Source organism: Cryptomeria japonica, chromosome 8, assembly GCF_030272615.1.
Source record: "Cryptomeria japonica chromosome 8, Sugi_1.0, whole genome shotgun sequence".
NCBI classification, from domain to species: domain Eukaryota; kingdom Viridiplantae; phylum Streptophyta; class Pinopsida; order Cupressales; family Cupressaceae; genus Cryptomeria; species Cryptomeria japonica.
The window spans coordinates 659,187,903-659,200,118 of record NC_081412.1 but is presented as its reverse complement, the minus strand read 5'-3'; the positions used below and the strand labels follow the sequence as shown (position 1 = coordinate 659,200,118).

General features: G+C 32.3%; 1 protein-coding gene across 2 annotated transcripts in view; it reads left to right on the top strand.

Annotated features, from left to right (window-relative positions):
- The window catches only part of LOC131059016 (uncharacterized), a 34,816-nt gene extending 29,685 nt beyond the window's left edge, over positions 1 to 5,131 (top strand). The window contains exons 4-7 of one of the 2 annotated variants that reach the window (XM_059209503.1): positions 2,181 to 2,290; positions 2,401 to 2,655; positions 2,769 to 3,416; positions 3,516 to 5,131. In XM_059209503.1, the coding sequence (XP_059065486.1) occupies positions 2,181 to 2,290; positions 2,401 to 2,655; positions 2,769 to 3,416; positions 3,516 to 4,955 (2,453 nt within the window). In that variant the 3' untranslated portion in view covers positions 4,956 to 5,131. Of the gene's footprint in view, positions 1 to 2,174; positions 2,291 to 2,400; positions 2,656 to 2,768; positions 3,417 to 3,515 lie in introns of both variants that reach the window. The other variant, XM_059209502.1, reaches the window with a different exon arrangement.
- Positions 5,132 to 12,216: the final 7,085 nt, after the last annotated feature.

Genomic DNA, 12,216 nt, shown 5'->3' with positions numbered 1-12,216 from the left:
TCATAATAGGTCCTCTTAAGGGGTCTTATGATATAATAAGACTTCTTATGACATAGTAGGTCCTCTTAAGGGGTCATATGACATAATAGGACATATTATGACATGATAGGTCCTATTATGTGGTAGCCAATCCTATTATGTGATAATTGATCCTATTATAACATAATACCCCTTAATAGATCCTAATAAGGATTATAATACCATAATAGGTCCCGTTAAGGGGTCTGATGACATAATAAGACCTATTATGACATAATAGGTCATATTATGTCATAATCGGTCCTATTATGTCATAATCTAGACCTATCTCTCTACCTCTCCCTCTCACATACTTAACTCTCTACTCTCAATCTCCTTTCTCTCTAGACACAACTCCCCTCACTCCCTACCTACCTCTATTTCTCTACATATACATCACTATCTCTCTAGACATACCTTTCTCTCCCCCCTACCAACTTATCTTTCTCTACATACATCTCCCTTCCATCCTCTCTCTCTCTCTCTCTCTCTCTCTCTCTCTCTCTCTCTCTCTACCTATACATCTCTCTCTACTTCCTTCTATCTTTCCTCTCCCTCTCTTTTTATCCATCTGTCTCCCAAACACTCTTTATCTCCCCTCTCACTCTCTCTACCTACATCAACCTCCCTCTGTCTCTACTTTTATCTCAACTCTATCCTCTCTCTAAATCTCTATCCCACTCTCTCCTCTAACTCCAAAAATGTAGATCTCTCTCTCTTTCTCTCTCTCTCTCTCTCTCTCTCTCTCTCTCTCTCTCTCTCTCTCTCTCTCTCTCTCTCTCTCTCTCTTCACTTATCCATCCTTTCCTCTCCCCCTCTCTACCTATCCATCTCTCTCTACTTATGTCTATCTCCTATATCCCTCTCTTTCTATCACTCCATGTCTCCAATCACTCTCTTTATCTCCCCTCCCAATCACTCTTTATATTTATTATTAAAAATAATTTCTAATTTATCATATTAATTATATTTTTCTATATATATCTTATTTGTCTCTAGTTGACTGTAAATTTTTTTAAAATATATTAATAATGTTATAAATTTATCTCTTAAAATTTAAAAAACTTAATTCCATTAGAACATTTATATGTCCAAGTTAGCTCATCATTTTTTATAATTGATCAGTGCAATAGATCCTACATCACCAACAACTATTATATCCTGCACATTTTATGTATATTGTATAAATATACATAAATTTATAAATTTTCTTTATGTATAATCTTCATTTTTTAAAAGTAAAACTAATGATTATTAATAGTAAACATGATGATTTATTCATATCTATGAATGTTAGATATTTTAAAATTTGATATCTCTTGACGTACATTACATATTTTTTTCAAAAAAATATAAATATAGTAGTCCTTTAAGAATTAAATTTTGTAGAGAAGTGTCATACCTTTGTTGACAAAATTGCAAGTGACACTAACATATCCATACCTTCACATTAACTTGCTCCTTGGCACCTCTTCTATTGCTAATTATTTTTATCATTGACAACACAATGTGTGATATCAAATGGTCTCTTAATGATAGAATTACAATGATAATCATGAGTTCCTTGAAAGTTGCAAAAAGTTTTACAAAATTCTAATTTGAACTAATAAGGACATTACACTTATTAGGTAGGTTTAAGAGTAGAATAACAATAAACATAATTATTGTGTAGTACAATAAGCACACTGATGTGTCAATTTCATACTAGAAGCATGGGAAGTCTTACATATTATAAGACATCCGTAGACTTAAAAAAGATCATAAGATATTATGAATTATAAAAAAAATTCATTTCTATTTTTTCGTATATATAAGTCAATCAAAACAAATTTAATCTTAAAAATAATTAATCGCAGCCTTTTATACTGTCTATGCAACCAATTTTTTTTTCTTAATTCAAAAGTATTATGGAGCCTTAACCAAGGGGACTTCATGGATTTATGATAATATGACAGAAATCCAAGTAACAAGACTTCTGATCTATTTTCTTTTCTTAAGAGGGTTAGTGAACATCCTAACAGAAATTTCTTGAGACAATTCTAATCAGACGTCTTTATCTAAAACTATAGACTACCTATAATTGTTACGTTAATTTGTTAAGTACGTTGACTATAATTGTTACGTTAATTCGTTAAGTATGTTGAATTTCTTTGAAGATGCAGCGAATCCTAGACATGAAAGGCCACATAAAATTGTAATCTCTCGTTTACTTCAACCATCCTCACAAAGGTATCATGTTCCTGCCATGCAAGGAGCAGCACGCATGTGCCAGGTAAAACCCTCTCGCTTCACTTAGTTTGTATAACTCATTTCTTATGTTGGATTCTCACGCATATATATGCATGCATACGCTTAGGTATATATCATATTTATTGGTTGCAGGAGCTTGCAGATCTTTTCAACACCGTTCGTCCAAATAAAAAGGGAATCCACATTGCAGGAGTGTATGGAATGCCGGGCCAAGGGAAAACTACACTTGGCAAGACTTTTTGTAATCTTAATTTGTCAAATTTTGATGGCAAAGTATGCCATCTGGAATTTTGTGGAGGTAATAGATTGCAGAGACAAAAACTTGCTCTGCAGTATCTTACTCATTGCGGTAAGTCTCATCTCGAATCGCTGACAAAGGAGGACGAGGTGAGGAACTTCGTATATTTTCCATTTTGGTTTTAAGTTGTTCTTTCTTTCCCGATTGAAGTTTTGTTGTATAAGATGTGTAACTATCGTGCATATTCTGATGTGATTTACAGGCACGCCAAAGGTTGTATGAAAGAGTGAGGGGCCAAAGGGTATTATTGGTTCTCGACAATATTACTCAAGACAGCATTTGGGAAGTGAAATATCATTATCTTCGGGCAGACTTGGGAGAAAACAGCTGCGTCCTTTTGAGCGCACGAAGCGAAGATGTACTAGCAAAGAATTTCAATACCAATTCTGAGTCACGCATGCGCATCCCAGGCCTTGAAAAGGAAGAGGCGATAGCAATCTTGTTGGAAAGGACCTCTCTAAAGGAGTCAGCGTTTGGGGTAGAGAACAGAGGTTTTGCTTTGCACTGTGCAAACAGATGTTCCTTCAAAGACAACATTTGTGATATTGTTGGGGCGGCTCACGCATTTCATCCTTTAGCCTTAAAAACTTTTGCCCGACACCTCTTCAGTAAATACGGTGCTCATTTGTCCCAATGGGTTGCTGAGGCAGATGGCTTGGTATTTGGATCTGGTGATGGATTGATTGACGTTTTCATTGTGCTGGACAAAGCTTTTGATTACATGGATCCAAGATACCGTATCATATTCATGCTTCTCACTCTATACTTTCAGCCTATTATGTCTCCCCTCAAAGTTAATGAGTCGCTTGCAATTACTTGCATGGAAAAGATCGAGTATATAGAGAAAGCAGTGAGTTCAATATCTACTTTTACAATGTTTTTTAACAAGTGATTGGGTTTTTTAAATTGGAATTCGTTTGAACGCTTAATTTGTTGTTTGTGGGATCAGGTTCAGGATCTACGGCAGAAGGGTTTTATTGAAGAAATTGAACCTGAAATTCGCATACACGAACTCTATGTGGAGTTCGCTCAAAGCAAAGCAAGAAAGATGAAGACATGGCTGTGGTGTAACCGCGACCTGGTTACTTCAGAGTATTGCCAGCATTTAGATCTGTCCACCATTGGCGATGAGTTTATTAAAAATCTATGGGCTCTTGAGATTGTAGATGTGAAGACAAAGAAGAATTGCCTTAAATTCAGCTTGATGAAACATGTATTTAGCGTCACTTTCCACAATTGTGAATATCTGGAAGTTCTTGGAGGTATGGAAAATTTGCCATACCCGGCGTTGCTTCAGGTAGGGATGGTACCAGATTTAAAAGTCTTGAATTTAAGCAGCCTCTATGCATTACAATATCTTTATATAGACATTGGAAACACCGGTGAGCTTGGAGATCTTACCGGTTGTGTTTCTCTGAGAGAAATTCATGTTTTCTGTTCCTCCCTCTCGGAGTTCCCAGGAATAAATGGTTTGCAATATTTGGAGAATGTGAGCTTTAAATGGTGTGATGAAATGATCGGTCCACTCAACTGCAGTAACTGCGTAAGGCTTCGAAGTATTGTCGTCGAGAATTGCTTTGAGATAGCTCAGATACCGTTGATCGTTGGTTGTTCCAACATATCCAAAATTGTTTTCAAGGGATGCTACCCAGTAACAAAAAATTCATATGAAGATGAATCAAGTGCTTTAGAGATACAAGAGTTATGCATTTCATCAGAAGAGGCTTCAGGGGCAAGGCACTCAGAGTGTTGTGATGGATTTAAGAACCCGCCCTTGTGGAATATCGTCATATCGAGGGATGTTCCGAGTTTGAGACATCTTTCAAATTTGACTGTGCTCAAACTATACAAGTGTGATATAAGTGAAGCACCGGATATTACATATTGCAGTATGTTGGAGGAAGTTTACTTTTTCACATTGGAATATTTAAAAAGATTTCCCAACTTCTCTTCATTGAGGAAGTTGAAGAAATTATGTTTATGTAATTGCAGGAGGGTTCAAGCTCCTCCCGATATCGGGGGTTGCCAGGGATTAAGGGTTTTTCATCTACTCTACAACGATGTTATGGAAAAGCTTCCACAGATGGATGGGTGTCCACTATTAGAGGAAATCAAACTCAGTTGGCATTCGTCGTCGGGGAAGGCAGTGGATTCACGACAAGACAGACTTGAATCTTATAAGTCTAGATACAACAGCTTCTTAGATGACAATCTCGAATTTCCTCCGGATAACCAGCAAGGCAAGATCTTTAGGAACTTAAAAAAGGATGTTTTTGTGCCGGTGAAAATAAAACACTGGCAGTGGATACAGGACAAGACAGTGCAGGTGAAGCAGTATTCTCGTGGATTGAAGGATTATTATTGTATCACAGCTCCGTATGTACCATAGGATGAAAAATCTCCAAATGGTGACACTCTTGAGCAAGCTATCATTCCCACGGCAAGTGCCATCCATTGAGGTTTTAGTACCGATTTTAAATGCTTTATATACCCAAACAAGCTGGGCAGGGGTAAGCTTAATGTTTTAATTTTAATTCTCAATATATAATGTTTCTTTGCTTATTCCATTTATCTTAGAAACAGGTAGACAAAGGAAAAAGTATTTATCTTTTAATTTTATAGTTTAAATGATTTATCTAAAAGACAAATATATATAGTTTAAATGATTTATCTAAAAGACAAATATATGTGTATAATGAAAATTTTATTAGTTATATTTTTAACAACTGTTATTTAGATAATTTATATTTTAAATTTTATATAATTTCAAATCTTAAATTTAATAAAGAATAATGTGTAAATGAATATATTTAAAGTTTGTATAGACATCTTAAATATATTTATTTCAAAAATCTATAAAACTGTGAAATTATATATTTGATTTGGTAAATTCAAATTTTTAATGTAATTTAAATCTATGAGTAAATAAGTCTAGCAAAGACCAACAATTGATAATTATAAAAAAATACTTCATTTTCACCTTTAGCACAAAGTTTTAAAGTTATATATTCAATTAAATATCTCTATATTAATGTTTCTATTCTTTTAGATAGATATGTTTAAAGTATTTATATGATTTTGTTACTTACATAATTATTTGACAATTTAATGACAATAAATTATCTCTTAACTTTGCAAAAAAGAGATATGCTTTGATGTTACATATGTTACGGTTGTATAAGAGAAAAATATAATGTTGGAGTATTTCTAAGAACATATTTTAGTTTGTTTGATCACTTTTGAAATTATGTTTGTTTGATCAATTTTGGAATTATGTTTTTTTTTAACAAAATGATTTGGAGTTAGTCTTTTGACATGAAGATGTACTCAATTTCTTTTAGAAACTCAAACGTAAAATTAAATTTCTATTATTTTGATTTTTCTTCATATTTACATACATTTAATGACGAGGATTGAAACACAAATATGTGTGAGAGGATGTGGCGTGGGGAGGTGAACTCCCGCAAGATACCATATTATTGCAGAAACAATGGAGGGTCCGATTGGACGGGCAATAGAGATTTGCAGTGCGGAAACGAAAGAAGGCAGTGGAAAACATCGGTGATCCCTACTTTCGTCACAGATTCAAATGCCATACCACTAAATGGATGGAAGGCAAACATAAACCTGGATCAAAATCAGCTGGAATTTTTTTTTTTCGACAAACCTGAGCAAAGATGGGATGGGAGGTTTCAATATAAGGAGGCACCAAGAAACGAAGCGAATAAGGAGACAGGAGGAGTTAAGAAATAAAGCACGACATTAACAATTTCTTCAAAATTCAATGCACCTACAACAGAATGATACAGGGACAAGGCTTTATTCATTAAGTGGTGTAGCCCTGGAGGACAAGCGTCTGATATTAAACAATGGTGGAATGAGCTTTTTAAAAACTAGGTAAGCATAAAAATTATGCCCAATAGTTTCCTTTTTGGAGAATGTATTAATACCAAATTAAAAGAGGAGATTGAAGGAGATCCAATTTTTTTTAAGGTTATGCTTTTCTCAGTATCGATTGGACACCAAAATTCAACCTGTATGTCCATAAATTTCAAACAAACCCGGTTGGGATCTCATTAGATGAACTTCTTGTAGAATATTGAAATTTTGTTGCAATGGCATCAATAGGGGATGCTCTAGGGAAATTTATAGGAGTAGAGGAAAATTTCATCAATAGAGCGAAGGATGCTAAACCAAGATTATTAGTAGAAATACCTGTAAATTGCAGAGAGGTAGATGATCTGGAAATTATAACAGTAAATAGAAAATGGATCCAAAAAGTCTAATAGACAGCGTAAACCGAGAACAAATGCCTTATGCGCTACAAGAACAATTGAGCGTTCTCTAAAAACAAAAACGAATCCACAAGCAAGTAATAAAAAGACGTAATAGGAAGATAATAAAGTAGGAGGATGTCAAGAATTGAGGGTTCTCTTCTTTGTTTGAACTTGTAATCATTATCAATTTTATTTTTATCACTATGAAAATATTTAAGCCCTTCAATTTTTGGTCTCATTATTGTTTCATTGAGTTCTACAATTTTTTGTCTAAATTTTCCCAAACCTTTATCTTCGTATTCTTTTTTTTCATTATCTTAAACCCAACATTTGTTGAAAAACAATGCTTTTCTTTATCCACACAACTAACCTCACAAATATTAGGAATAGTAGATTCAATTGTTTTGTTATCTTCAACAATACATTTTTTATCAGAGAGTTCTTTAACTATATCACATGGTTTATCAATTGAATTTAACAAATCCTTTGTATCACATGAAATATTGCATAATGTAGGCTTCAATTTTGAACTCTCTTTTTCTTTTATGTATGCTTCATGTAATTGATTTAAAATATTAGCTTCTTCTCTCAATTTCTATATTTCTTCCTTATAAAACACGTTTTCCTCTTTTAAGTCTTCATTTTCTTTTCTAATTTTTTCTAATTCATTTTCCAAAAAAGTTTTCACACTAATTAAATTCTCATTCTCTTAATTTTCTTACCACTCTAATAACTAAAATCACCTTAATTATCATTTATGAAAACTATATTATTTATAAAAGTGTGAAAACTAAATTCTCATTCTCTTAATTTTCTTACCACTCTAATGACTAAAATCACCTTAATTATCATTTGTGAAAACTATATTATTTATAACAGAGATTCTTTTAGCAAGGTACTTTGGACTTCTTCTATTTTAGGTTGATGAATACTTTACATTCTTTCAAACCAGTGGCATAGTTTCCCAGCAGCTTCTTCTTTTGATTTTTTCAATTTCTACTAAATAACTTTCATAGACCTCTTCATAAAAACTGTGAACACTTTCTCCAATGGATACCTTGTTCTCTCTTTTAATAGTTGTGATGCATCTTGACATAAACTTTATGTAAATCCTCTAATCTATGCTTGCATTTTAATTGATGTTTCAATCTATCTGAACCAAGATTGAACCAATTTTGTTCTGATATCATGATAAAAATTGGAGAGCATTAAATTATATTTTCTGTATATTAAATAATTGGATCCAAAAATCCTTAAATAGATACATTAGTGAAGAGTTGTGTCTCTTACAAAAGACATGATTATAATAAAATATAATTAAATAAAGTTTATTTCTAACAGGGTTGACGAAGAATAGCATAGAAGACCCATCACTGTCAGTCCTGAACACAGAAATTATCATGCATGAATTGTTGGCTGGAGAGAAAATGACATATAGAAGTTTTTTAGCCACTTGGATGATAGACTAAAAACATGTCCCTAAACTGCCCTGAGTTGACTTAATACTTTCGCCTCAATGGCATTACTATATTCTGCGACTTTTTAATTTTTTAGTAGAAGGTATGAAATTGTTATTGAATGGAAAGTATTCGACGGAGGTCATCTGAAAGATTGGCTTCTACTTACATTTCTCGTAGATCCATTAGGATAGGATGGCCTCTCTATTTCTAGAATTGCAAGATGGTCGCAGTATCTCAAGAAAGATTGGCTCTATACCCCATGATCTTGTTGATCAAACTTCACCCTTTGATTGACATCCATGTAGCGTCGAAGTTTTTATATTTCTCTCTGGTGACCTTTGTCTTCTCTCTCTCTCTCTCTCTCTGCATCTATTCCACCGTGCCCTTCACCACCTTGTGTCTCCTTTCCCCTTCCCTTATCAAGATTCCTCCTTCCATCGTTTATTCTCTCCCACTATTCCTAAACGTATCCTCCTGGCTATAATCAATCTCTCGCCTGGAATTTGATGGGCACCCCTGTCTGTCATATAAACTTTTTATGATAGTTAATTTATTCTAATGTCTTTTATTTTATGTTTAAAAATAAAAATAAAGTGTCAAATTCTTTTTTAATTTGTAAATAGTTTAATATAAATTTTTTTATATTTAAACATTTTTATCAATTTAATCAATAAAACATATCAAATATGAAAAATATTTTTTATTTTAGATAAATCAATGTGTTAATTTTCTTATTAATTTAAAGTATATTATTATATATTATTGAAATTAGTTAATTATTTTTAATAGAGATTATAATTTTAAAAATGCCACTAACAAGTAAAACATATAATAAGCTAAAATGAAAGACATTTTTGAAGCACCTAAACAAAAACAAATAGATTAATTGTATATAAAATATTAAAATACCTTAAACGTCACATATACTTACAAAATAAATACTAAAGGTATAATAAAATAAATAATTTAAGCTTCACATATTGGAGCTACCATAAAATAAATACTTTTAAGCTTCAAGCTACAAATTGTTGTTTCTTGAAAATAAATAAAAATCCAATTTTATTGAGAGAGAAAAGATAATTAAACTTACAAAATAAATACCTTAAGCTTTACAAATTGAAGTTAGAATAGATTGAAGCTACAATAAAATTCAATTGTCATGAAAGGAAAAAAAATACATGCAATAAAAAGTGTTAAAATTTTAAAAACAATGATAAATTAATAATGCACTAAGAAATCTTAAATTTACTTGTAAGTTTTTAAATTGACACCAAAAAATCTTGTTTATAATATACAAACTATACTAATTTTTTTATTACAATATTTAAAAAATTTAGAAACGATTATATCTTATCATTTCAATTATGAGAAGTTTCTAAATTGATATTTAAGACAATCTTATAAAAATATTAAAAGATTTAATTGACATAGTTTCTAAATTTATATAACAAAAAAATATATCAAAAATTCATATAAAAATAATGTAAAATTAGAAACAATTATATCATAATCCTACTATTTTAAAATATTCTAAATAAATTTATATATTTATAATAAACCTTGTAAAATAATATATATTAATATTAAAAATTATAATAATATAATATATTACCTATTATGATTTTTTACGGTTTATTAATAATTTTAAGTGTCATATAAACAATTTTTGTAAAAATTAGCCTATCAATGCATATTGTCCACTAATTTTATTAGTTGTCATATACGGTCTAAAAGTGCAAAAATGGCCATATAGACAATCAAATTCTAGCCTGAATCTCTCAACAGTAATGTGCCATCTCTCTCTCTCAAGAATAGCATATTCTTGTAACTAAGACATCACTAAGGTATCTTAAATACTTATTAAAAAATAAAGTAATGGTACAAACATTAATGAATAATTATAATATTAATTTATTTTAAGGTGGCTTGAAATTTAAGAAAAATAGAAGACAAAAAATAATAAAAAATGGATATCCAATTTTCTGAGACAAATATATTTCGACAGTGACAGCCCGTGAGTCATTTTTAACTCACGGGCTGCGCGATTTTAAAAAAATCCGATATCCGGTGTTTTGGCCAAAAATTGCTAAAAACTAGATTGAAAGGTAAGAATTTTATTGTTTTCAATCATTTTCATTTATTTTTTGTATTTTTTGTTAATGTTTATTTGATTTTTCATTGAAAATATGGTTTTTTTCATGAAAACTAGTTTTTTTAAAACCAAATACCTAATTGTTTAAATTTGTTAACTAAATTTAATTGTTTAGATTCAATTAGGTTAAAAATGGGGGATAACAATGAAAACATTGATCAACCACAACTGCAACAACCAAACCCTCATTTGCCAAACCCCCCTCAATTCAGGATTCGATTGCACAAAATTTGAATGAATTGAGGGGGATTGTAGAAGTATATCGTAGGATCCCTTGTCTAAACCCAATGTTTGATCCTCTGATGTCGATCATAAAGAGTATGGAAATCATGACTGAGGAGCACAATGCCACCCTTTCGTGGTGAGATTCTATGAGGGAAAAATATGTAGATGGCTTATCGTATAAGGATATCAAGGATCTCGAGATATCCAAAGCTGCTATCACCTCATTGTTTGTGAATCCCTACACTAATCAACCCATAGATCCCAAAAAAACAAAAATTTCTATTAAATGGTACACAAATGATGGTATTGTGAAAAAATTTTGGGATCATTGGTGGATGGTTTTTGACAAACCACCCAACAACAATCTTGATGTCCCCTGCTATTTCATAAAAAAATTGTATGCTGAGTTTGTTTTACGCAAACATGTTAACTACTTTGACATCCAACCTTTCTAGGGTGTAGGTTTAGGTATGCACCAAAATAGACCTGGGGCAGTCAGAGTAGTTCAGGGTCCATATGTCCCCCCTCCTCCTGTTGATCCCCCACCTGTAGTGCAGCATCCTAATATCATTTGTGAGGTGGCTTCACGGACCATATTGGCTATTCACTCTTTGAGTAGCCTTTTGGTTTCTCAGGATGGGTCAGTAGCTCAGCCTACTCTTGATGGTAGCGGTGCATCCAGTGGTGCTGACATGTCATCCTCAGCTCCACACATATGCATGCCCCATAGTTGTGTCATGTGTGGGCACTTATGCTTGGGTCTAGTTGGACAACCCGTTGATCCTCTCGTGGACAGTGCAAATTATGAGGTGCATGAGATGCATAATGCATCAGATATTATTACACAGACTAGAGGATACCCTAGGGAGTCCTCACATGCTAGAGGCGAGGAGGCACCGTCATCATACATTGATGATGTAGTGGTAAGATTTGTATTTTCATAGTTCATGTTATATTTTAAAAGAATATTTATAATCTAGATAATATTAAGTACTAATTTTTATTTACATGGTCTATTTAATAGTTGATGACCGAGGAGTTGAGATGGATTCAGGAGGGCACCTTGTCGGCCATTTCATTTGGCCTTGATAGCTTGACAATACATATATTATTGCACCTAGTCATTTGTATTTTAGTGTACATACATGCTCATCATTTATATTGGTATTAATTAGATTATGTAATAACTTGCATGTATATCTTATTTTACTCTTGTAGGGCATAAGCAGCATGAGTGCGGTGCAGTGTGATTTAGGATCTGGTAGTGTAGTTGGAGACAAGGGAAAGGTAATTGAATGCAAATATGATTGAATGAATAGTTTAAATAACTTATAGTGATTATACACGTCTAGACATAGATTGATAGTTTCATATACTTGTTGTGTATATATACAGAGAAATCTTGGCTTCACATCCTTGATGACTACACCCAATATACTTGAAGAAGAAGAAGAGATGCCTCAAGTAGATGTGTGTTTATTTTATTTTGTGATTAGCAGATATAATTTGTTATTATCAGTGACAATTATATGCTAA